Source organism: Chiloscyllium plagiosum, unplaced genomic scaffold (genome assembly GCF_037043375.1).
Source record: "Chiloscyllium plagiosum isolate Xiang-an unplaced genomic scaffold, Cpla_swu_hap1 HiC_scaffold_12, whole genome shotgun sequence".
NCBI classification, from domain to species: domain Eukaryota; kingdom Metazoa; phylum Chordata; class Chondrichthyes; order Orectolobiformes; family Hemiscylliidae; genus Chiloscyllium; species Chiloscyllium plagiosum.
This window is the reverse complement of record NW_028270150.1, coordinates 107076398-107103414: the sequence shown is the minus strand read 5'-3', so window position 1 is coordinate 107103414 and position 27017 is coordinate 107076398. Positions and strand designations below refer to the sequence as shown.

Sequence of the window (27017 nt, the reverse complement as noted above, 5' to 3'; positions counted from 1 at the left end):
CTAAGATACACTCTTGCCACATCATAGGCATTAGGAGCACTGAACTGCAAACTGAATTCCAATTTGACAAAAGTTTCATTTGCTTCATTATTTGGCAGCATCAGTGCAGCACCTCTGATCATCATTATGTCTTGTGTAACGTCCTGTTCAAAATACATTACTAGGTTGATTAAAAACATCAACAAATTTAACTTGTGACAAACCCTCTTTAACAAGTGTTTCATTGCATTTAGAGTCACGGAGTCCTACAGCACAGAGACAGGCCATTTGGCACAAACTGGTCCATGCCGACCAAAATGTCCATCCAAACTAACCCCATTTCCCTGCACTTGGCCAATATCATTCTAAACCTTTCCTATCCAAGTATTTGTCCAAATGCCTCAGTCCATATACATACCAGTTTCTATTTAAAATGTTGTCCCTCAAGTTTCATTTTATTCTCTCCCTTCTAATCTTAAACTGATGCCCTCTGTTCCTGATTCCACAACACTGGGAAAAAGACTGAATGCATTCCCCCTATCCATGCCTCTCATGATCTTATACACTTCTATACGATTCCCCCCTCAGTCTCCCATTCTCTAAAGAAAGAAGTCCGAGCTTGTCCAACTTCTCCCTATAAATCAGACCATTGAGTCCTAGCAACATCCTTGTAAATTTCTTCTGTACTCTTTTCAGTTTAATAACATCCTTCCCATAGCAAGGTGACCAAAACTGAAACAATACTCCAGGTGTGCTCTCACCAAAGTCCTGTGCAACCACAACATAAATTCCCAACTCTACTCAATGTCCTGACTGATGAAGGCCAGTGTGCCAAGAGCCTTCTCTGCTCTGTCTACCTGTGACTCCACTTTCAGAGAACCATGCACCTAAATGCCAAAGTCCATCTGTTCCACTACACTCCTTAAGGCATTACCATTCACCATGACACTCCGACCTTGATTTGACTTTCCAAAATGCAAGACTCACACTTGCCTATATTAAACCCATTTGCCATTTCTTGGCTGACTTCCCCAGCTGATCAAAGTCCTGCTGCAATTTCTGAGAACTTTCCTCACTGTCCTCAATACCACCAATTTTAGTGTCATCTACAAACTTACTAAACATCCCTTGTATATTCTCAACCAAATCATTGCCACAGATAACAAACAGTAATGGGTCCAGTACCAACACCTGAGGCACTCCACTAGTCACAGGCCTCCAGTCCAACAAACATCCTTCCACTATTACCCTCTGCTTCCTACCATCAAGCCGATTGTGTATCCAATTTGCCAGCTCCCCCTGGATTCCAAGTGATCTAACCTTCCAGAGCAGTCTATCATGTGGAACCTTACCAAAGGCCTTACTGAAATCCAGAGAGATTACATCTACCGCCAGGCCCTTGTTAAACTTCCTGGGCCACTTCATCAAAGAACTGTAATAAATTTGTGAGGCATGATCTCCCATGCACAAAGCCATGCTAACTATTCCTAATCAAATTCTGTCTTTCTATTTGCATGTATATCTTATCCCTCAGAATCTTCTCAAGTAACTTACCCACCACAGATGTTAGGCTTCCTGGTCTATCTTTGTGACTCTTCTTGAATAAGGGCACAAATTTTGCTACTCTACAGTCTTCTGGGACTTCACCCGTGGCCCACAATGATGCAAAAATGCCAACAGGCCCCTGCAATTTCTTCTCTAGCCTCTTGCAGTGTTCTTGGATTTATCTGGTTAGAACCAGGAGTCTTTTCCACCATCATATATTGTAATACATCCAACACCTCCTGTACTGTGATATGGACTGTCTCCAAGATATGACCACTAACTTCCCCAAGTTCCCAAGTCTTCATGCCTTTCTCCACAGTAAACACTGAGGAGAAATATTCATTGTGGACCTCACCCATCTCCTGTGCCCATTTCTACTTTGGTCCTTGAGGGGTTCTACGCTCTCCCTATGTTTTTCTTTTTTCTGTTAATGTACTTCAAGAATCTCTTTGGTTTCACACTAATCTTCTCAGCCAAGGCTATTTCGTGCCCCCTTTTCACCTTCCTGATTTCCTTCTTCAGTCAATTCCTGTATTCCCTGTATTCCCTTGATCCCAGCTGCCTGTACCTGAGCCACACCTTTTTTCTGGTCAAAGCCTCAATATCTCTTGTCATCCAGAGTGCCCTATTCCAGCCAAATTGCTCCTCAACCTCACAGGAATATATAGACCTTGAACTTGAGCTATCTCACTTTTAAAGGCCTCCCACTTGCTGGAGGTCTTTTTGCATGCAAACTACTCAAATCAATCCCTGCAAGCTCCTATACAATTCCATCAAGATCCGCCCTGCCCCAATTTAGAACTTGAGCCTGTGGACCAGTTTTGTCCCTCTCCATAACTACTTAAAAATTAATTGAATTATGGTCACTGGTCCCAGAGTGCTCTCCCTCGTCACCTGTCCTGCGCTATTTCCCAAGAGTAAGTCGAGTCTTGCTCCTTTCCGAGTGGAACCTCCATACACTGCTTGAGGAAACGTTCCTCAGCGCACTTAACAAATTTCACCCCATTTAAGTCCTTACCACTATGGCTGTCCCAGTCTATGTTTAAAATCCCCTACCATGACAACCCTATTGCTCCTTCAGGTCTCCCAATCTCCCTGCATATTTGTTCCTCTAATTCCTGTTAACTATTTGAGGGCCTATTGTACAACTCCAATAACGTCACTATCCTCTTTTTATTTCTGAGCTCCACCCACAAATCTTCACTGGATGATTCTTCATTATTTCATCTCTGATTACTGCTCTGATATTTACCATCATCAAAATTGCAACTCCCCCCTCCCCTCTTTCCGCTACCTCTGTCCTGCCTAAAGCACCTGTACCCTGGCACATTAAGCTGCCAGTCCTGTCCCTCTTTTATCCATGTTTTTGTCATGGATATAATATCCCAGTCCCACATACCTATCCACGCCCCAAATTTGCTTCTGTAACTGTAAGTGAGCTGCAGAAAAATGGTGAACTCAAATGCTATCTCATTTTCCAACTTTGCAGTCAGAGAATAGAAAATGGATAACAAAATGAGGCAGTATTCAGGCTGCAACCTGACTGATAAGTTCAAACAATAATAACATGCTCGAAGGCCAAATTATCTTAAAGAAACATCTTGGAAAAATGGCAAATTTAAATTCATCCCTTGGATTTAATTGCCTTTGTGAATAACAAATATTAATTCAATCATAAACTGTTGTATATTTGAATCTTACCATTTAATAGAACCACATTCAAACCATGTCAGCTGTTTATTAGATAACAGACGAGGGATTGCATCACTACATATCTGGTTGGATTCCCACCGCTAATTCTTTTATCATATCCTCAGTACTAAATCTCTCAAGCAGGAATACCATTCCTGACTACAGTGTGCAAGTGTTATTTCATAGACTGCAGCACTTCAAGAAGGCAGGCGAAAGTGGGTACTGCAGACACTGGAGATTAGAGTCAAGATTAGAGTAGTGCTGGAAAAGCACAACAAGTCAGGCAGCATCCGAGGAGCAGGATGCCCGAAACATCGATTTTCCTACTCCTCCGATGCTGCCTGACCTGCTGTGCTTTTTCAGCATCACTCTAATCTTGACTTCAAGAAGGCAGCTCACCACCAACTTCTCAAGGACAACTTGGGAAGGTAATAAATGCTGGCCCAGCCAAAACGCCACATCCTATCAATGAATTGGAAAAAGATATTCACATAACACTTACCTGTCTAACATTTTGGTGCTGGCTCGTTCCAATTTTTCCAAAATCTGTGGAAGCTGTGTGTCATCATCACATGAACCACCCCAGCCAAGGACCCGTGCTAGATCATTTCCTGTTCCGAGTGGCAGAACTCCAAGCTGGCACTGTAAAATAGCATGATCTGGATATTAACAGCCAGACAAACCTAATTCTTAAACAACTGCTTCTATTTTAATTTTAAAATATTTTTGCACGTTGTGCTTCCTTTGCACACTCAACTTAGGTTATGTATCTTCTTCCTTTCTTGGATTTGCAAATGCAAGATAACCAAATTAAGTCAAGAACATTTCCTCTCAAGTACTCACAAAGCTGACTGCTGAATGCCAATAGGTACAGCAAGGCAAAAGACTGGACATCAAATGGACCAACTTTGAAGAGCATTAAAAAGCTTTCAAATCGATTAACTGGAGCACAACAATGATTGCAATTAGGTTAGATAATGATCATTAAAGTAATTTAACTGAGGCTGCAATCAAAGTTAATTCTATTTAAGTCATAAAACACATCTAGAGAGATTGTGATTAAGCAGATGCATAATAGTGAATATTATCGCGACACAAGAGTATTGCAAACAATTCAGTAAGTAGCAGAAATAGATTAATTTTAAATGTACCAAATAAAGAAATCAACTGATGCACTGAACTTGGGATTACGTAAAGCATAAAAGATTTAGCAAACTTTTATGTTGATTGGAGACATTTTGGTTCACTTTAAATGATAATGAAAAGCTAGACTCTGGAAATAAAAATTAAGCACTGTACTAATTCTATGTCAAAAGTAACTCAGGGAAGATGAGGAAACCAAAGGGGTAGCCACGGGCACCCATATGGGCCCCAGCTATGCCCGTCGCTTTGTCAGTCCATCTTCCGTAGTTACACCGGCACCACTCCCGACCACTTCCTCCGCTACATTGATGACTGCATCGGCGCCATTGCGTGCTCCCGCAATGAGGTTGAGCAGTTCATCAACTTCACCAACACATTCCACCCCAACGTTAAATTCACCTGGACCATCTCTGACACCTCTTTCCCCTTCCTGGACCTCTCCATCTCCATTAATGATACTGACTTTTTTTTTTTACAAACCCACTGACTCCCACAGCTATCTGGATTACACCTCTTCCCACCCTACCTCCTGCAAAAATGCCATCCCATATTCCCAATTCCTCCGCCTCCGCTGTATCTGCTCCCAGGAGGGCCAGTTCCACCATAGAACACACCAGATGGCCTCCTTCTTTAGAGACCGCAATTTCCCTTCCCAAGTGGTTAAAGATGCCCTCCAACGCATCTCATCCACATCCTGCACCTCCACCCTCAGACCCCACCCCTCCAACCATAACAAGGACAGAACGCCCCTGGTGCTCACCTTCCACCCTACCAACCTTTGCATAAACCATATCGCCAACATTTCCGTCACCTCCAAATGGACCCTGCCATCAGGGATATAGTTCCCTCCACACCCCTTTCCGCAAAGACCGTTCCCTCCGTGACTACCTGGTCAGGTCCACGCCCCCCAAACAGCCCACCCTCCCCTCCTGGCACCCTCCCCTGCCACTGCAGGAATTGCAAAACCTGCGCCCACACCTCCTCCCTCACCTCCATCCAAGTCCCCAAAGGAGCCTTCCACATCCATCAAAATTTCACCTGCACATCCACCAATGTCATTTATTGTTATCTGCTGCTCCCGATGTGGTCTCCTCTATATTGGAGAGACTGGACACCTCCTCGCAGAGCGCTTTAGGGAACATCTCTGGGACACCTGCACCAATCAACCCCACCGCCCCATGGCCCAACATTTCAACTCCCCTCCCACTCTGCCGAGGACATGCAGGTCCTGGGCCTCCTACACTGCCACTCCCTCAACACCCGACGCCTGGAGGAAGAACGCCTCATCTTCCGTCTCAGAACACTTCAACCCCAGGGCATCAATCAGGACTTTCCTCATATCCCCTCCCCCCACCTTACCCCAGTTCCAACCTTCCAGCTCAGCACTGTCCTCATGATCTGTCCTATCTGCCAATCTCCCTTCCCACCTATCCGTTCCACCCTCCCCTCTGACCTATCACCTCCATCCGCACCCCCATTCATTTATTGTACTTTGCTACCTTCCCCCATCCTCACCCCCATTCACCTATTGTACTCTTTGCTACCTTTCTCCACCCTCCTCTCTGACCTATTACCTCCATCCCCACCCCCATTCACCTATTGTACTCTTTGCTACCTTCTCCCTAGCCCCACCCCACCCATTTATCTCTCCACCCTGGAGGCTTCCTGCCTCTATTCCTGATGAAGGGCTTTTACCCGAAATGTCGATTTTCCTGCTCCTCGGATGCTGCCTGACCTGCTGTGCCTTTCCAGCACCACTCTGATCTAAGCTCTGGTTCCCAGCATCTGCAGTCCTCACTTTTGTCAAGATGAGGAAATTGACAGGCAATTAAACAACAAGTTTCTATAAATGATGCAGAAGAACCTAAACAGCACAAGGAAGCAAACAACAAAATATGGCATGGTTTTAAATAGTTAATAAACAGGCCAATTGCCTGCTCTAACAACTTCGAACCTGAAACAAAGTGAGGTCTGAAGTTGGTCAATATTCAAATGACATTCTTGTAAGTTTGGTAAATTCAAGTGAGATTGGCAGTTGTTAATATTAATACACAATTGAACAGAATGTTGAAGATACAAGGCTGAAGCTAGTGAACAGTCAAGTTAACTTCTGTTGTAGGAAAGGATTTGAAAATGAGATCTAACAGACAAAGATCAGGCCAAGTATAAAAGACAAAACATGTGGCACTGGAAAAGCACAACAGGTCAGACAGCATCTGAGAAGCAGGACAGTCAACGTTTCGGATATAAGTCCTTCTTCAGAAGGATGATCTGAATTTTACAGTGTTCTAAAGGTGACTGGAGATGCTGTTTGACCTGCTGCGCTTTTCCAGCGACACAGTTCTTGAATCAGATCTCCAGCATCTGCAGTCCTGACTTTCTCCTGGCTAAATAGAAAAGAATCAGCATAGTTTGAGAAAAGACTAACTCACATTTAACCAACCTACTGGAGCCTTTGGAAGACAATGTTAATAGTGGCTTAGAAGAATAATGCTAATGTATCATTCCATTTTCCACATGGGCCTATCTCAATGATCAATGGCTAAAAACTGATTGTCCAGAATGTAAGTATTTCATTGGATAGAAAGTTGTCCTCAAAGGAAGTCTCAAAAATCACTGGATTATTTTAAAACCGAATAGACCCAGCAGTCTATTCACTTTGAGTCATAGAGTCCTGCAGCCCTTTGGCCCAAACTGGTCAATGCCAACCAAAATATCCATCCACGCTAATCTCATTTCCCTGCACTTGGCCAATATCCTTCTAATCCTTTCTTGTTCTTGTATTTGTCCAAATGCTTTTTAAATGTTGTTAAAGTACCTGAAGTAAACACTTCCACTGGCAGCTCATTCCATGTGCGTACCATCCTCTGTTAAAAAAAGTTGCCCCTCCGATTCCGTTTTATTCTTTCCCCTCTAACCTTAAACTGATGCCCTCTCGTCCTCAATTCCAACCCTGGGAAAACGACTGAGTCCATTCACCCTATCCTTGCCTCTCATGATCGTACACATCTCGAACTTCGATACTCAATGCCCTGACTGATGGAAACCAGTGTGCCAAAAGACTTCTTCACTGCCCTGTCTACCTGTGACTCCACTTTCAGTGTACTGTACACCTGAACTTCAAAGTTCCTCTGTTACACTACACTCCTTAAGGCCCTGCCATTCACCATGAAACTCCTACCTTGATTTGGCTTTCCAAAACACAAGACCTCACACTTGTCTATATTAAACTCATTTGCCATTTCTTGGCCCACTTCCTCGGCTGATCAAGGTCCTGCTGCAATTTCTGACGAGTTTCCTCACTGTCCACGACACTGCCTGTTTTAGTGCCATCTGCAAGCTTACTAATTATGGCTTGTACATTCTCATCCAAATCATTGATACAGATAACAAACAGTAATGGGCCCAGCACCAACCCCTGAGGCACTGCACTAGTCAGAGGTCTCCAGTCCGACAAGAATCCTTCCACTATTACCCTCTACTTCCTACAATCAAGTCAATTGTGTATCCAATTTGCCAGCTTCTCCTGGATTCCATATGGTCTAACATTCCAGAGCAGCCTACCATGTGGAACCTTATCAAAGGCCTTACTGAAATCCGTATAGACTATGCCTACCGCTCTGCCCTCGTCAACCTTCCTGGTCACTTCATCAAAGAACTCTAACAAAGTTGTGAGGCATGATCTCCCACTCACAAATCCATGCTGACTACACCTAATCAAACCTTGTCTTTCAGACCAAACGATGGCATAAAGTGTCCTGGAGACATCCAAGATTAGGCACTAGTTCCAGCTAAATGTGATTATCACCTGACTTTCTGATCAACATTCACAAGACATGCAGTTACCATACCAGTGACCGTGATAAAGATCACTCCTTAGTATGAAATATTGTTCTCAGATAAAAACCAATAGTCCTCAACTGAACTAATATCCTTATGCCCCACAGAGTGCAAAGGCAAAATGAACATAATTTTGAGAAACCATGATATTTGCCACATGTGACACACTGGAAGCAAGAGTGAAATAATGCTGACTGGTTTAGATTCCATCACAATAATGTGAACCTCTTCATTAAAACCAAGCAGGACCTTCTCAGGATTTATCAGAGATCTGAGACAGAAGACTTTGAATGCATTAAAAGCTGCTCAAAGTATACTCCAACACACTGCTGGACCTCATGACAATGATTACTGATTACTACTTTGTAAGAATAATGAGATGTTCTTTGACACAGTGAATGCTAGGGATGTGTATGGAAGAATCAAAAAGCCAACAGGTCTATCAGCAAACAAACAGCTGCATTTAAAACAAAGGCAAGATGTCATCACTGATCATAATAAAAGTTGAAAAGATAGATGGAACACTAGTGTAAGCTCTACTCTGTGGAGGACAATGTCAATGAGAAAGTTCTAGACACCATAGAAAGCCCACCTGTTGTGGTACAGTTGCATGTCATATCAAACCAACAAATTTAGCAAAGTTAATGACTCTTTTGTCACAGGCAAATCTCTAGGTGGTGCAATAGTACCTTAATTTAGCAGAGAAAGTCAACATTCCTGCAGCATTTGCACAAATATCAGTCTCTTGGAGGGAGAGGCCAGTGCACCAGGATAAGTATCATAGAGAGATTGTGAAGTGAGCAGAAAGAAAAAGCTCAGCTGCCTGTCAACAGTCTAGTGAATCATCCAACTGCTCACTGCCTTCATATGTAGCACACACACCTAACACTGCCACAGCAGAGTCCTGTGCCACATGAGATGACCACCATGCCCGCAAACTATCACCTTACGAGGTCAGAAGTCACACGACACCAACAGTCCAACAGATTTATTTGAAATCACATGCTTTTGGCAGTCTGCTCCTTCGTCAGGTGAAACCACATCATGGTGTCTTATGAGGTGGAAGCCAGCCATTGCGTGGTTGTGGAAAAAGTGGGAAATGCTAAGTAAATTTGCAGTCAATTATTATATGTTAATATCCAAGTGAAACATTTATAGAAAGTGTCTGCCAACCTGGATTCAGCGATCAGAAGTGACCAACTCACAAAATCCTAAAATATAGCCGAAATGCATTCATTTTCTCGGAGATTAGGAACCATTTTCATATTTACATGTCAGCTTCTTACCTGCTTGTGCAGATTTAATTTATCAATCTCAGATAAAACCCATCCAACACTTCCATCTCCTCCACAAACCAGAATACGGAAATTGTCAAATTTTTGAAACAACCGTAAACTGAAAAGAAAAAAAAAGAACACAACTAATCAAAGCACAACAGCAGAAAATGTTGGAAACACTCAGCAGGCCAAGCAGTGCCTGGGGAGAGAGAAACAGTTAATGCAAGTTAAAGTTTCAGGTCAATGATAAAAGATCATCTGAAAAAAAAACCAATAAGCGGTGCCAGGCATTATGACGAATTACTGTGTTTTGATTTTATTTCTGATTGCAAGTTACACAGCATTCTAATGAAGAAAAGACAATTCTACTATTCTGAAGCAGAGATTCAAATAAAACCTGGTCAATGTGAAGTCAATGTTTTCAAGATTCCATGTTGCTCTAAGATTACAGTGTCTTAAGAAAGAACTTGCTGTTATCAACTGTTGCCCATTGTGAAACACTTATTCCTAAACAAATCACAGAACCCCTCTGTGTATAAATCACAAGTAGATGCAATAATTGCAGCCACTCAGCATGTGCAGAAATAACTCAAAACAGGGCAACACTGAAATTCTTTGCTGAAATCTCTATTCAATAACATGCTGCTGATTTCACAAGTCAGTGATCTTGACAGAAATGGATTTTCACCTGCAAAAAGATATCTGATCTTTCTCCTCTCATACATTACAAATACCGGTTTTCTGGTTCAAGAGGTATTCTTGTAAACTGTCCTGATGTGTGCAAAGTCAAAAAATTGTAATTAACTTGCAGCAGTACTCAAGTTCCATGCCACCTTTTGCAAATTTCTGCCCTCTTAGCAGACACTAGATCAGAGATGAATGAGCCATGTTCTTAATAGCTTTATAGCAGACATAATATTCCATAGAAAATGAGACAGATAGGTATGTATTGAACAAGTTCAATTATTTTCATCCTTACCCAAGATGAGGTCCTCCATTCATAAGATCAAAGACCTGAGCCGGGTTTAATAACTGTTTGAACCTTCGGAGGAACTTTACTCCTTGATTGTCTCCACTCTTAGAGTTGACAAAGACTAAAAGTGGGCTGGCGCAAGATGGTGGACAACTGGCTTTCCAGAAACCTGTACAGAGGACAGTCAGCACATCAGGCTCAATTTGTCCTCCAATGATCCTCAGGCAGACTTAATAATATGAAACAGGAACATCAAAAACAGTTCTGTACATTTGGATAAGCTCTCTATGACATGAGCAAAAGTAATTTCAATTCCTATTCACTTATTCGCCACATTGGCCAATTTATGGACAGTGTGGAACAGAAACATTTATTCAGCACATCATCATTTTACAATACTTAATCACTTTTCAAAATGCTTTCCAACCGAAGTAGGATTAAGAAGTGCAGACACTCTTGATATATACAATTGCAGCAGTCAATTTGTCTAAAGCAAGGTTCATCAATGAATGAACAAGATAAATGACAGGTCAATCTGTATGTGATAGTCTTGGCTGAGGAAGTATATTCCTCATGGCACTGAAGGCCAGGGGACTTGTACGTCTCCTTTGGAGGTATCCCATTAAAACAGGATACCTGGGTCAGCTGAAAGCTAGTTCCTCAAACTGACATTCCCTCAGGACTGCACTGCAGCATTGCTGTACTGTTGTGGGACTGTCAAAAAATGATAGATCAAAGATACAATACAATTTACATTTGGAATTATTTGATTTTTGAGTTAAGTAAATTTGCAGGATAAAGGCAGTGTTAAATGTAGATCACAAATTGATGAGGTCTGTCCAGGTAGTTACAGCAATGGAGAGTTGTTAAAAAAACTCAATGAACGCTCACAATTTAGGGATTATAATATAACTACAGAATTAGAAACAGCAATAACTTGTATTTTATAAAATACTTTAACATCATAAAATGACTCAAGGCACTTCCAGCAATGTTACCAAACAAATGTAACACCGACATTAGAAAAGATATCCAAAAGCTTGGTCAAAGATTGAATCTTAAGGAGTTTATTAAAGAGAAACTGAGAAGTTCAGGGATGGAATTCCAGAGCTTAGCCTCTGACAGATAAGGACACAGCCATTAAAACTAAAGCAATTAAAGTTTGCAATGTGCAACAAATAGAATTAGAGAAGGGTAGGTATTTCAAGAAGACTAAGGAAGGCTCAGAGCTAGGGAGGTGCAAAACATGGAGGGATTTGAAAAAAAGAGAATATTACAATTAAGGCACTGCTCATCTGAGAAACAGTGTAAGTCAGCAAACACAGGGAATGCAGGATTAAATTATGTGTTGGGATACTGGTGGCAGAGCTTTGGATGAGCTAATATTAATGGAGGATACACCAATTCCGGTCAAGGACGGGTCCACTTTTCTCACACAATATTGTGATTCTTAGCTTCTTACGTATGTATGTGAATCTTGTTGTGGGACATTCCCTGCAAGACACGAGTATTACTCAGTGTCGCAGTTTAGCATAACATTTTGATCCTTTCTACCTAATCCAGTCAGTCTGCCTTCTTTCTCCAGACAGAATCGCACCCTTGAGCAGCCTTCTTAACTATGTCCATCCCACCCCAACCTTCCTCCCTTAATCATCCTCCACGACCTCTGCAACTTAGATATTGTCAATCATGATGTGGAAAAGATGAACACTCTCCTCAATGAGGGCAAAGCAGTGGTAATTTACAGTAAAGTCCAGTACCTTATTTCATGTTAACCACTTACAGGCAGCCATGAATCTGACAGCATGTACTACACACTTGCAGAGAATTTAATTGTGAAAGGAAGCTTAATTGCAGTGAACTGGCCTTTTAAGGAACATGCACGGCATGAAAATACATGCACAAGGACTTCTTGACCCTTGTCAGAGAACTCAAGTGCAAAAACAAATCATCCAGCAGTTGGAATTCTAATCTCTGATCTCTCACCTAATTAACTTTGAAGGAATATCTAAGACAAACTGGGATCCATATTGAGTCAGATACTAAGATGTGCTGAAGGGAAGATTGAAATTGCAATTTCCTGAGTCAAGACAAATAAGTTCCCAAACCTGAGCCAACTCAGACCCTATTTGTGCCCAGTCATCACCATTGTAATTAACTAAAGACCTTTTTTAATAGCTTCGTGCTAACAAGCACAATGAAAGCTTAAACATGCCACACACATAAGCTTCACTCCAGAAATACAAGCTCTTCAGTTATATTAATTTCAGCATGTACTAAGTGGGCTGGACTTTCATCTTGGGTTCAGGAAACACAAGTCAAGACAGTTTCTGAATTTGACGACCCATTTCTTTCATCTCCTCCCACGCTAAGTATACTTTTGTCCGAGAGACATGTGGGGGAAAGGTTCAGGTCTGGCACCGCCAATACTGTGGGACAATACATATAAACTTCCTCTTGGCTGGCCAGTGGTAATCCCAACATCAGAGGACTTATGCATGCTGCTACAACCCAAACCTCTTCCCACTAAGAAAAGGGGACAAGGAGGAACTTGCATAGTGTGACATGGGAAATGGGGAGGTATTGGAGGCTCTGACAAGCTTAGAAATGGACAAATCCCCGGACCTAGATGAGTTGCATCCCAGGCTGCTGTGGGAGATGAGGCAGGAAATTGCAGGGGCTCTGAAAAAATTATAAGCTATAAGGAAAGCCTCAATAGGTTTGGATTTTCTTTAGAGCAGAGAAGACTAAAGGGGAACACGATTGAGGCAGAGAAGATTGTGAGGGGTATGGACAGAGTGAGTAGGGAGCAACTGTTCCACTTGGTTGAGGGATCAATCACAGGCAGGCTTAGTTTTATGGCAAAGAGCAGGACATTCAGAGGGATTTGAGAAAAAACATTTTTGCTCAGAGGGTGGCAGCAATCTGGAATGCACTGTCTGGCAAGGTTGCGGAGGCCAGAAAATTTAAAACCTTTAAAAAAATATTTGGATGAGTACTTCAAATATCATAACATTCAAGGATATGGTACAAGTGCAGGAAATTGGGATTAGTGTGCCTTTAGTTGTAGGTATTGCCGGTCTAGACTCAATGGGCTGAGGGCCTTTTCTGCATTCTCTGGCGAATGGGAAGTTTGATTAGATTAGATTACTTAGATTAGATTACTTACAGTGTGGAAACAGGCCCTTCGGCCCAACAAGTCCACACCGCCCCGCCGAAGCGCAACCCACCCATACCCCTACATCTACCCCTTACCTAACACTACGGGCAATTTAGCATGGCCAATTCACCTGGCCCTGCATATCTTTGGACTGTGGGAGGAAACCAGAGCACCCGGAGGAAACCCACGCAGACACGGGGAGAACGTGCAAACTCCACACAGTCTGTCGCCTGAGGCGGGAATTGAACCCGGGTCTCTGGCGCTGTGAGGCAGCAGTGCTAACCACTGTGCCACCGTGCCGCCCACAAATGTGTGGGGCTTTTTTTGAAAGGGAAAGTTCAAATTCCCTCTCCCAACGCCTCCAATTTTCCAATTCCATGACCCAGTCTTTCTCGGAACAGGGACATCCTACCCAATGTGTTCAACCAGGAAGACATGTTCTTCTGATCTCACTGACTTGCATGGTAAATTCGAATGCCATTGTCACAGCGGTTACAGATCTGAATGAAGTTTATAGTGAGCCAGGTCTGTCATCTTAAAGTCCCAAAGGGATTTCACTCACAGGGACAGCAGTTCTCTTGCAGCAGTCAGAGTAGTGAATGAACTGTCACAACAACGATGATAGTCAGAACCTTTTGTTGCCAGAATTCAACTTTCCATGCTTGCTTTTGAACTCATGCACCCAGATCACCAGGGCTCACTCCTTCAATATATAAGGCTAATAATTTTAAATTAATTCTCTGGTTGTCATTTGTTCCTGGATGTTATGCCTCTCTCCTAAGTCAGAGATTGTTGACTCAAGTTCTACTCCAGACATCTCAACATGAGGCTGACATTTCAGTACAATTTTGAAAAAGTGCTGCATTTCTGTGTTTCAGTTGAAACATTGTATTGTTACAATCTCAAATGCTATTATATGACCTGACTAATACCTGTTTTCTAATATTCTATTACTAAGAATAAATCTGGTCAATCAAGAGCAAGTTACAATTATATAGTTCTTCGAGGTTGGAAGAATGAAAGGTGGACTTATTGCAATATTCACAATCCTGAGGGGGCTTGACAGGGTGGTTGCTGAAATAATGTTTCCTCTCATGGGAAGAATTAGAATGAGGGAACACAGATTAAAAATAAAGGGTGTCCCATTTGAAATGTAAGTATGAAGGACTATTTTCTCTCAGAGGGTGGCTGATCTTTAGCATTTTCTTTATCAGATAGCAGTGAGGGGTGTATCATTGAATGGCTCAGTCTGAATTAGAAAGATTCTTGACTGACAATGGATTCCATGGGTCTCAGGCATAGTAAGGAAAGGGGAGTTGAGGCCACAATCAGATCAACCATGATGCTTTCAAATGGCAGACCAGGTGTAAACAGACTGAATGGCCTGCTCCTGCTCCTAATTTAAGTGTCTATATGTTTAACAAGATAAAGCACTCCAAGCCACTTCAGATGGGTGTTGTGGGAACTTGCTATATAAAAATTGACTACCACTGTCTCCATGTTATAATCGCAACTACATTTTCTAAGTATTTTATCAATTGTGAAATGTTTAGCATTGCCTTCAGGATATAAAAGCCACCGTAAAAATGCAACTCCTTAAATATTGTTGCTATCATCTAATTTTGGTTAACATTACTGGAAAGGCTTTATAACAAGGTGAAATTCCTGGAGGAAAGGGACAACACTCAGTACTCAGCATCATTCAACAAAGATCACAAGCTCTAAACTGGCCAATGCAAAACCAAGAAAGGAATGCCTTTAAGCAAAGTTAATCAAGGCCCAATGCATTTTAAAGAGGAAACAGCCGGCAAATCCCCAAAACCAATGTCATCATACCATTCGATTTGCAAAGCTTCTTGCGTTGTTTCTTGTTGTTTAATTCAGGCTGAAAATTGCATGAGGGTTACTGAGGGAAATGAGGCGCTCAGGCCAGAAAGTGGTGCACAGCCAACCAGTGCAATATTTTACTGTGCACGTACACTGACAGCACAATGCCTAGTCACTTTGAAAGTATGATTCAACACTAACGAACTTTACTGATGATCGGGAGTAGATTAATGGGACAGTATTTGGCCGGGTCGGACTTGTCCTGCTTTTTGTGTACAGGACATATCTGGGTAATGTTCCACATCATTGGGTAGATGCTACCATTGTAATTATACTGGCAGAGCTTGGCTAAGGAAATGGCAAGTTCTAGAACTCAATGCTGGGGACTACTGGAAGAGGTCAAGATGGATCATTTACTCTGCACTTCTGTCTGAGGATTGCTATGAATGCTTCTGCCTTATATTTTGCACCGATGTGTTGGGCTCTTCCATCATTAAGAACAGAGATATTTGTGGAGTCTCCTCCTCCAGTGAGTGTTTAATTGTGGAACAGCAAAATTAATAATTTCTGTATCATATAGAATTCTTAATTATATGCTTCACAGGAGCATAAACACTCCTACTAAATTTTCTGAACCAGAAAAGGAGGTATTAGGGCAGATGAAAACAAAAGGTAAAAAGGAAATTTTAATCACCACCTTAAAAAGGAGTGAAATACCAACACTCCCCTCAACTCCATTCATCATCATTCTTACCAGAGTTATGAGACATGGCTATTTCATCAAACTCTGTGCAGTCTCTCATGTTCCACCCTCCATCAACTGGAAGTAAATGGGAACTCTGTTCCCATCTGATAACTTACACTCAGTCATGTTCATATGTCACTCACGTTATTATTAATCTACAGCAGCTTGGAGTTGAAATCCCTCTATGGAACCTGCCCCTCCCTATCTCAGTAATCCGCTCAAGCCCAACAATGTCCCAAGATATCTGCACTCCCCAACTCTGACCCCTGCCACATTCTGGACTTCCATTGGTGACTGTGTCTTCAGCTGCTCTGGATTTCTCTCCTGTTCCTTCGTTAAGACACTCCTTAGAATGCATTTCTTTTGAAAGGCTGTTGATAAAGAGCAAAGTTCTGAAGTAACTGGAAATCTGAAATGCTGCAAATATATAGCAGTTCAGGCATTGTCTGTGAAAAGAAACAGTTAACACTTCGGAGAAATGACCTTTCATCAGAACACAGCTTTTGGTCTCTTTGGTTTCAAATGTTCTTTGATAAGGCTCCTGTCAAGAATGCTTTTATTATATTAAAGGCATTCTTAAGATACACATTTTTTCTGTTGAAAGGTCAAGGGACGGAATTCTAGTGTCTAGTTGGCTGGTATAGACACAACTATTGGTACAGTGAAGAACACCTGTAGCATGAGGTTAATGGGAGGAATGCAGAGATCTCAGTGGGGTTATTGGACTGAAGAATGAGAGTATTAAAACTCAGCAATGCATTTTCTCAGGAGAAAGTGGGGGTCAAACAGTGTGGTGCTGGAAAAGCACAGCTGGTCAGGCAGCATCCGAGGAGCAGGAGAGTCGACATTTCGAGCATAAGCTCTTCATCAGGAATGTGGGGGAGGTCCAAGGGGGTTGAAAGATAAATGGGAGGGGGGTGGGACTGGAGGGGGCAGGGAGGGTAGTGATAGGGTTTTTTTTTCAGTAGGATCACAGGAACAACCTGGTTATCATCTGGCACGGTCTATCTCTAAAGGATAAGTTTACTTAGAAACACAGAAAATAGGAGTGGTTGGCCATTCAAGTGTGTTCCACCATTCAATATGATCATGGATGACCATCCAACACAGTCCCCTGTTCTTGCTTTCTCCTCATAGCCTTAGAACACATTTGCCCTTAGAGCTATTTATAAAATTCCTTGAAAACATTCAATGTTTTGGCCTCACTGACTTTCTGCAGCAGAGAATTCCACAGGCTCACCAGTCTCTGGCTGAAGAAGTTTCCCCTCATCTTAGACCCAAGATGCTTTCCTTAGACTGTGACTCCTGATCCTGACTCTCCGGTCATTATTATGTTTACCTGGTCTAGTACTGTAAGATTTCTATCAAACAGTGCTGCTTTGCCTTGACCCTCCCGACAAGAGGGCACAGGTTTGATTTAGCTGATTACATCAGTTTATCATCTTGAACTCAATTATTGCATTACCAAATTGAATGTTCAACATCTTTGGAGACAGATTTTACACATAAGCTCTCAGTAAAATGCTACAAGGAATCCACACTTGTTGAAAATCAACATTAAGAAATAAGGACTAGACAGCACCCCCTATACAAGGCTCAGCTCATATCACAATGCTGATTGGCAAGCAGAAGTCCAGTAATGGTAATAGATTTTGTCAGAGCTGTTACTTACCATCAGAGTCAATGCTGTTCAGTGCAGTGGGAGGAATGATGGACACTTTGCACTGGCCCAGAGGACATTTTCGGGGATACAGTTCCTTGCAAGCTGTGTGAACCTGGCAGAGCCCAACAGAATATCCATGAGAAACAAGAATTGACAAGGAAATAACATGCACTAAATAATTGCTAAATCTGACAGGAGAAACCCTGGAGAATATATCAGAACCAGATTCATTAAATGACATAGAAGGCTCGAATGGGAGGTTTAAAGGATTAAAGCCATCGTAATTTGTTACATTCCTACAATGGAATAAAAGCAGAACCACCAATGCTGCCTGCGCAAGATCATGCAAAATCGCTGGGAAGAATGACACACCAACATCAGCGTCCTCAACCAGGCCAACATCCCGAGCATCGCAGCACTGATCGCTGGGCACGTTATCCGGCATGACCGGCATGAGACTCCTCAAGCAGCTTTGAAATGGTAGGCAAGCCCCAGGTGGACAGACGAAGCACTTCAGTCATTCCGTCAAGACCTCACTGGTGAAATCCAGCATTCCAACCTACACCTGGGCATCACTGACCCAACACCATCCAAAGTGAAGGCGTTGAGCACCTTAAGACTTGCTGTCGGGAAGTGGAAGAAGGCAAAAACAGCAAAAGGAACACGTTGCCACATTAACCCTACCCCACCCACCTCTTCCTGCAACCACCTCTGCCCTAAGTGAGAGAGAGCCTGCGGTGGCACCATTGATCTGTACAGCTGCCTATGGACTCACCGAGAGTGGAACAGAGTCAACCTTATCTGTGAGGGGCCACCAGTGATGATGACGACGACAATGGAATAAATACAGAATTGTTACTTGGGTTGCAACCATATTATTGAGATGAGGTGATGATGACTGATTTTGAAATCAAGGCAGCTTTTGACCACATGTGGCATTAGTGAGCCTTTGCAAAATTTAAGACAATGGGAGTCAGACAGAAAACACTTACACTAGGTGGAGTCATGCCAAGCATTTGGAAATATGTTGCCGTTTCTTCAGTGTTGCGGCGTCAAAATTCTGGAAATTGCTCCCTAACAGTGTGGTTCTACCTACCAAATGAACTGCACAGGTTCAAGAAGGCAGCATACTGCCACCTTCTCAAGGGCAACTCGGAATGGACAATAAATGCAGGCAAGATTGTGGCACCCATATCCTGTAAATTAATAAAAACAAAAAAAAAATTGTTGTGGCTTTTGAAGTCAGTCATCTCAGCTCCATGACATGCCTGCAGGAGTTCTTCAGGGTCGTGTCCTTGGCCAAAACACCTTCAGCAGCTTCAGTGATAACATTCTCTCCCTCACAAGGCCGAAGTGGGGATGTTCAGATAGATTTAGAGTTCCGCAATGTTCACCACCAATTATGTCTCCTTACATACTGAAGCAGTCCATGTTCATATGCAGCAAAAGTCAGAGAGCCATAGACAGCACAGAGAAATACCCTTCTTCGGCCCATTATGTCTGTACTAGTCAAGGTATAGAGATGCTGGTATTGAACTGGGGTGGACAATGTTAAAAATCACATAACAGCAGGTTATAGTCCAATGGGTTTAGTTAAGTATTAGCTTTCAGAGTGCTGCTCCTTCATCAGGTACCTAATGAAGGAGCAGTGTTCTGAAGGCTAGTACTTCCAAATAAACCTGTTGGATGATAACCTGGTGTTGTGTGATTTTTAACTTCGTACTATCAAAACAGCCACCTAACTATTCAACTGCATTTTCCAGCACTTGACCCATAGCTTTGTATGCCTTGGCATTGAAAGAACACATCAAAATAGTTATTAAATGTTATGAGGGTTTCTGCCTGTGCTACTTTTTCAGGCTGTGAACTCCAGCTTCCCACCACCCTCTGGGTGGAAACCTCACATCTCCTCCAACCTTACCTTAAATCTATACTCCATTGTTCGTGATCCCTCCATCAATGGGAAAAGTTTCTTCCTGGCTACCTTATCTGTGCAGCTCATACATTTCAACATCTAAATTGTGTCCCCTGTTAATCCCCTTTGCTCTGAGCAAAACAACCTCAGTCTGTCCAATCTTTCTTCATAACTGAAACTCTCAAGCCCATGCATAATCCTCGTAAATCTATTCTGCACCCTCTCCAGTGCTATCATATCCCTCCATTAATGTGGATTCCACAACTGGTACAATACTCTAGCTGTGGCTGAACCAATATTTTATAAAGGACCAGCATGGCCTCTCTTTTCTTAAACTCTCTACCTTGACTAATAAAGGCAATATACCATGTGCCTTCTACGCCACTTTATCCAAATGTCTTGATACTTTAAATGACACAAAGGTCCCTCTGATCCTTGATGCTCCCCAGAGTCCTATAATTCATTATATATACTTTGTCTGTATATCCTGCCCAACTGCTTACGACACACATTTATCTGACTGAATTGCATTTGTCACTGACTAGCCAGTCTATATCCTCTTGTAAATAAGACCATCATCCTCACTATTTACCACCCCAACAATTTTCTATCGTCTACGAACTCATTAATCAACATTCCCACATTTCAGTCAGAATAATTTACATAAACCACAAACAGTAAGAGCTCAACGCTGAGCCCAGTAGGACCTCACTGGACACAGGTGTTCAGTCTGTAAAACATCCCACAACTGTCATTCTCTGCTTCCTGCCACTCAGCCAATTATGGATCCAATTTGCAAACTTGCCTTGGATCCCATGGGTTCTCACTTTGCTATCAGTCTCCCATGCAAAAGCCTTGCTGATCTCCAAGCAGACTACATCAAAAGCATTACTCTCATCTACACACCTGGTCACCTCTTCAAAAAATTCAGTCAAGTTGGTCAGACATGACCTTCCCTTAACAAAATCATGTTGACTGTTCTTGATTAATCCCTACCTCATCAAATGCTGATTAATTCTGTTTCTCAAAATTGTCCCCAGGCTAGTCAGATTAGACTGACTAGCCTGTAGTTTCCTGGTTTATCCCTTGCTCCCTTCTTGAATACCAAATTGGCTGTCTTCCAGTTCTGCGGCACCTCTCCTGTGGCCAAAGAGGAATTGAAAGCTTTTGCAAATGCTCCTGCTATTTCCTCCCTTGCCTCACTCAACAACCTGGGATATATTTCAACTGGCCCTGGTGACTTATCTACTTTGGGGCAGCACGGTAGCTCAGTGGTTAGCACTGCTGCCTCACAGCTCCAGGGATCTGAGTTTGATTCCAGCCTTGGCCGACTGTCTGTGTGGAGTTTGCACAGTCTCCCAGTGTCTGCATCAGTTTCCTCCCGGTTCTCCGGTTTCCTCCCACAGCCCAAAGATGTGCAGTTTAGGTGAATTGGCCATGCTAAATTGCCCACAGTGTTCATGGATGTGGAGATTAGGTGCATTAGTCAGGGGAATGGGTCTGGGTAGGATAATCTTCGGAGGGTTGGTGTGGACCTTTTGGGCCAAACGGCCTGTTTCGACACTGTCGAGGTTCTATGATAATTTTGTCAATTGTATCAGAGAACCTATTCCCTGATTTCCAAATCATATCATCCCTCTCATTAATGACCATTGACAGAATGTATTTATTTTCACCCTATCTACACCACTGGCTCTATGCACAAGTTGCTAGGCCCTTACTAGGCCCTACTATTTCTCCTCTTGTTATCCTTCTAATATTAATGTGCCTATAATACAATTTAGGGTTTGCCTTAATTTTACCTACCAGTATCCTTTTGTGTTGACCTTTAGCTCCCCTAATCTCCTTTAAATTGCCTCTTGCACATTCTATAATCCTCCAGGGCTCCTGCTTGGTATCTCTAATAAACCTCCCTTTTTTCCCCTCAATCAAATGCTGCATATCCCTTATCATCCAGAGTTCACAGGATTTGATGGTGCCACCTTTTTCTTTAATTGGAATATGTTGGTCTTGCTCCATATTTCCTTTTTTGATGCATCCCATTGTTCTGAGATAGATTTACCTGAAAGTAGCTACTTCTAGTCCATTCTGACCAAATCATATCTGATGTCATTAAAATCAGCTTTCTCCCAGTTGAGAAATTTAATTTCAGATCCACCCTTGCCCTTTTCCATAACAATTGTGAATCTAATGGAATGATGTAGATTGATTTGATAGAGGTGTACAAGGTAATGAGAGGCATAGATAGAGTAGATGGCCAGAGACTTTTCCCGAGAGAAGAAATGACTATCACAAGGGGTCATAATTTTAAAGTGATTGGAAGAAAGTACAGGGAAGACTTCATAGGTAGGTTGTTACGCAGAGAGTGATGGGTGTGTGGAATGCACTGCCAGTGGTGGTAGTAGACTCAGATATATTAGGGACATTTAAGCAACTGCTGGCAAGCACATGGTAAATTGAGGGATGTGTCGGTAAGGTTGATCTTAGATTAAAATAAATGCTCGGCATAACATCGTGGGACAAAGGGCCTGAACTGTGCTGTACTGTTCTATGTTCTGTATAATTGCAGTTTGCAAAATGCTCCCCCACTGATATTTCAACCAGCTGCCCAGTTTTGTTACTTAAAATTAGCACTAGGACCAGCTTCCTGCATACTTGCTTAAAAAGCTAACCTGAATGCATTTTAGGATGTCTGCTCCCTCTAAACCTTTCTACACTAGAGCTACCCCAGTTAGTGCTAGGAAAGTTGAAATCCCCACCTACCACAACCCCATTACTTTTACAGTTTCCTGAAATTTGCCTACATATCTGATCCTCTATTTCACCCAAACTGTTAGGTGGCTCACTGTACCCTCCCAGCAATGTGATTGCTCCTTTTTGGATTTTATGTTCTACACATATGGATTCATCTGAGAAATCTTCTAAGATGCCAACCCTCCATACTACTGTAATAGACTCCCTGCTGAAAACTGCAACACCTTCTCCTTTTTCACTTCCTAAGAGGCTGTGGGATCCAAGGCAAGTTGGCAAACTTCACTGTAATTTGGCTTGCAAAGGGTGATAGTTGAGGGCTGTTTCCATGATTGGAAGCCTGTGACCAGCGGTGTACCACAGCGATCATTGCGGGTACTATTGCTACTTTACATATATATTAATGATGCATGGATATGAATGCAACAGGTATAATTAATAAGTCTACAGATAGCAAAAAAACTGGTGTTGTTGTTGATAGTGAGGACAATGGTCTCAGGCTACATCTGATATTGATTAGCTGGTAAACTGGAAAGAGCAATGGCAGATAGAACTTAATCCTGGTAAGCACATGGTGATGCATTCTGAGAAGTCTAAAGAGGGGGGATATAAACAATGTATGACAAGTCCCCAGGGAGCACTGAGAAACAATGAAACCTTGGTGTACAAGTAGATCCTGAAGGTGTCAGAGTTAGACAGGGTGGTGAAGAAGGCATACAGGATGGCATTCATAAGCCAAGGCATAGAATGTAGGAGCAAGGAACTCTTGGTACAACTTTATGAAACATTGGTTATGCCACAGATGGAATATTGTGTGAAGTCCTGGTCACCACACTATTGGAATGATGTGATTGCATTAGAGAGGGTGCAGAGGAGATTCACCAGGATAGAAAAGTCTCAGCTATGAGGAGGGACTGGATAGGCTGGGTTTTGTTTTCATGGAGCAGAGGAAGCTTGGCGGGAGGGGAGGAGGAGGAGGAGGAGAGGATTTGGTTGAGGCATGCAAACTTATGAGAAGCATACACAGAGTAGATTATGAAAATCTTTTTCACCATGGCAAACACAGACCAGAGGGCATAAGTTTAAGGTGAGGAGTAAGTGGTTTGCAGGGGAATCACAGAAAATGTTTTTCCACCCAGAGAATGGTGGAAATGTGGAAAGCACTGCCTGAGAGCATGTTAAGAGGCAGGTATTCTCCCAACATTTAAAAAGGATCAGCACAATCAGGGCATAGTAGCCTATGGAACAACTGCAAGTAAAGAGGATTGATGTTGGTTAGTCAGGACAGATATGGTGGGCTGAAGGGCCTGTTTCTATGTTAAATAATTCTATTACTCCTTCCATGTCTCGCTTGAAGACCTTGGACATCATCCAGGTCTGGGATTATAAGTGGCAAGTAACATTCTCAAATGCTAGGTAATGATCATCCCAAATGAGAAAGCATCTAACCAGAGCTTCTTGATGTTCAATGGCATTACAATCACTGAAACCCTATTATCAACATCTTCGGGGATTACCATTAACCAAAAACTGACTAGACATGACGACAAGATCATGTCAGACGTTGGGAATTCTGCACTGAGCAATGTACCTTGTGACTCACTAAAGTCTATCCACCATCTACAAGGCAAAAGGCAGGAATGTGATGGAATACTCCCCACTTCTAAAGAAGTTCTAAAGGGTCACTGGACATGAAATGCTTTCTTTCCACAATTGCTGCCAGACCTGCAGGTTTATTGTCATGTGTACTCAAGTGAAAAATACAGGAGTACAGTGAAATGTGCTCAACGTCGCCACACACGGCGCCATCTGAGATACAAACTACTTGGGGACAAACCTAATTGAATAGGCTTGGTATAAATATAAAGAGAAAAGTTAGAAGTTCTATATTACAGCTCTTCAGAGTATAAATTAGGAAGATAAAGAAATAAAGTTAACAGATAAATGTTACAAATCTTCTGTAGACTGCAATCTCTCCACACTGTGGGCTTTCCACACATGATCTTGCTCTCTCCGCACTGCTGGGCTCGAGGTCTGTGACAGGCTGATCACACCGAGCCCCACTCCACTGGTCAACCTTTTTGGGCCCCCAATCCAACAGCCACTTCAGTCCATCAACCACTGGCCGTCCCGTTCCTCACCGGCCCACTGACCACTGGCTGTCCCACTCCGCATCAGCCCATTGACCACTAGCTGTTCAGCTACGCACCAACCCACTGACCACTAGCTGTCCCACTCCGCATCAGCCCACTGACCACTAGCTGTCCCGCACCACACTAGCCCACTGACCACGAGCTGTCCCACTCCGTATCAGTCCATTGACCACTGGCTGTCCCACACCGCACCAGCCCACTGACCACTAGCTGTCCCGTACCACACCAGCCCATTGACCACTGGCTGTCCCGCACTGCACCAGCCCACTGACCACTAGCCGTCCCATACCACACCAGCCCACTGACCATTAGCTGTCCCATACCACACCAGCCCACTGACCACTGGCTGTCCCACTCCGAACCAGCCCACTGACCACTGGCTGTCCCGCACCACACCAGCCCACTGACCACTGGCTGTCCCACTCCGTACCAGCCCACTGACCACTGGCTGTCCCCCACCACATCAGCCCACTGACCACTGGCTGTCCCAATCCACACCAGCCCACTGACCACTGGCTATCCTGTTCCGCACTAGCCCACTGACCACTGGCTGTCCCACTCCGCACCAGCCCACTGACCACTGGCTATCCTGTTCCGCACCAGCCCACTGACCACTGGCTGTCCCCCACCACACCAGCCCACTGACCAATGGCTGTCCCCCACCACACCAGCCCACTGACTACTGGCTGTCCCCCACCACACCAGCCCACTGACCACTGGCTGTCCTGTTCCGCACCAGCCCACTGACTACTGGTTATCTTGTTCCGCACCAGTCCACTGGCTATCCTGTTCCGCACCAGTCCACTGACCACTGGCTATCCTGTTCCGCACTAGCCCACTGACCACTGGCTGTCCTGCTCTGGGCCCTCAGTTGCCCCGGCGCCGCCAGTCTCATTACAAGCCAAGTGAAATAAATGCACAGAGACAAATATCCTGTCACCAAGCCACCCATTATTTACGAGGGCGCAGTACACTAGCTGTAGCCAGCCAGCCTAGAGTCAGTCTCCTGAACTGAGGAGATATTGGTCAGGCAGGACTTTCCAGATTGGCCCAGGTTAACAACCCCAATTAAGGATTCAGCTGGTTCCAAGCACTACACCAATGTAGGTTACAAAAAACCCACTAAACTATTAAAGAAAAGCAAAAGAGGAAAATAAAGAGGATCGGATGGTAAAAACAAACTCCGGACTCAGCCTGGATGCCTGCCTATTCCGCTGCCGCCATCTTGGATTCTCTCCAGCAATTTCTGTTTTCGTTTCAGATTTCTGGCATCTGCAGTTTTGTATTTTATTTTCTTAATTCCCAGTTGCCTGGTTGAGTGCAGCTCCAATAACATCTTACCCCAAAAAGTGCTGAAAATGTGGAACTCATTGCAACAGGGAGTGGTTGAGGCAAACAGCCAAATTACTTTGAAAGAAAAACTAGATACATGGTTAAGAGCTGAGGAGAAACACTTTCTGATCAAGTGAGATAAAGACATTAGGGCAGAGGTCATGATAAACATAAGCATTAAGTACCAACCTGCTGGTCTGTTTCTGTATATTAATTTCATGTATTTCTCAGAACAAGTGAAGGGTACACTTTTGAATGGTTTCCTTTTACTTTAAACCATTTATAGAAAGCAGAAGGAAATAAAACTGCTTACCATGGCTTTGCACCAGAGACATCTCCAGTCTTGTAGTCGGAGAACACTCCCACATGTCTTGTCACACACTGCACATTTGGCACTAACAGGTAGGTTACCTTCCAGCCACTGATGAGGCATGGCAATCTAGACAAATAAAATACAACATTACTTAGTGTTGGATACAATGCTTTGAAACATAGATAAACAACAGTTTCAACATAGGCAAGAAGCCTTATGACGATGCTACCCCTTTAACAAGATTATTTTGCCCTTGGGTTTTTTTTTATTAAGAGAGATCGTAAAGGCAGAGGTGCTGAAATGTCTGGGTTAGAGTCTAGTCTAACAATGGCAAGGGAGTGGCCAGTTCTCCCAGTTCAGGGTTTTACTAGTTTCTTTTACTGGTAACAGCGAGAGGCTGCTGCAGTCCAGAGAAAGGTTCTAAGCGTCAGCAGATGATTCTTGACTGGCTTCTCTCTCTCTCTCTGAAATCTCTCTTGCCTTTAAGAACCTGTGTTTTAATTTACCTTCACTTTGCTGAGGGGTGTGTTTACGGGATGTTACAGGAATTGGAACAGCTCCTTAGTTAAGTTATGGTATCGTGTCAGTTGAGTTTTCAAATTGTTACATTATTCAAAGTTCTGTTTTCTTTTGTTCGTGTTTCAACTGTCATGTTTAAATAAATTCTGTTTTGCTGAAAGCCGTGTGTTTGACCAGCTCCACCACACCT

The 27017-nt window shown here is 43.1% G+C and overlaps 1 protein-coding gene and 1 long non-coding RNA gene across 15 annotated transcripts in view; one reads left to right on the top strand and one right to left on the bottom strand.

The window, feature by feature from the left end:
• Positions 1–27017, bottom strand: part of dgkh (diacylglycerol kinase, eta) — a 601101-nt gene that overhangs the window by 181960 nt on the left and 392124 nt on the right. For all 5 annotated transcript variants that reach the window (XM_043694442.2, XM_043694440.2, XM_043694441.2 and 2 more), the window contains 5 exons: positions 26309–26434; positions 17854–17956; positions 10456–10618; positions 9486–9594; positions 3719–3858 (listed from right to left, as the gene is read on the bottom strand). In XM_043694442.2, coding sequence (XP_043550377.1) covers positions 3719–3858; positions 9486–9594; positions 10456–10618; positions 17854–17956; positions 26309–26434 — 641 coding nt within the window. The remainder of the gene's footprint in view (positions 1–3718; positions 3859–9485; positions 9595–10455; positions 10619–17853; positions 17957–26308; positions 26435–27017) is intronic.
• The window catches only part of LOC122551881 (uncharacterized), a 421034-nt gene that overhangs the window by 7288 nt on the left and 386729 nt on the right, over positions 1–27017 (top strand). For 2 of the 10 annotated variants that reach the window (XR_015758955.1, XR_015758963.1), the window contains exon 2: positions 26282–26397. The exons of the other annotated variants lie outside the window; for them this stretch is intronic. This is a non-coding gene — a long non-coding RNA (uncharacterized LOC122551881). The remainder of the gene's footprint in view (positions 1–26281; positions 26398–27017) is intronic. 10 annotated transcript variants of the gene reach the window in all.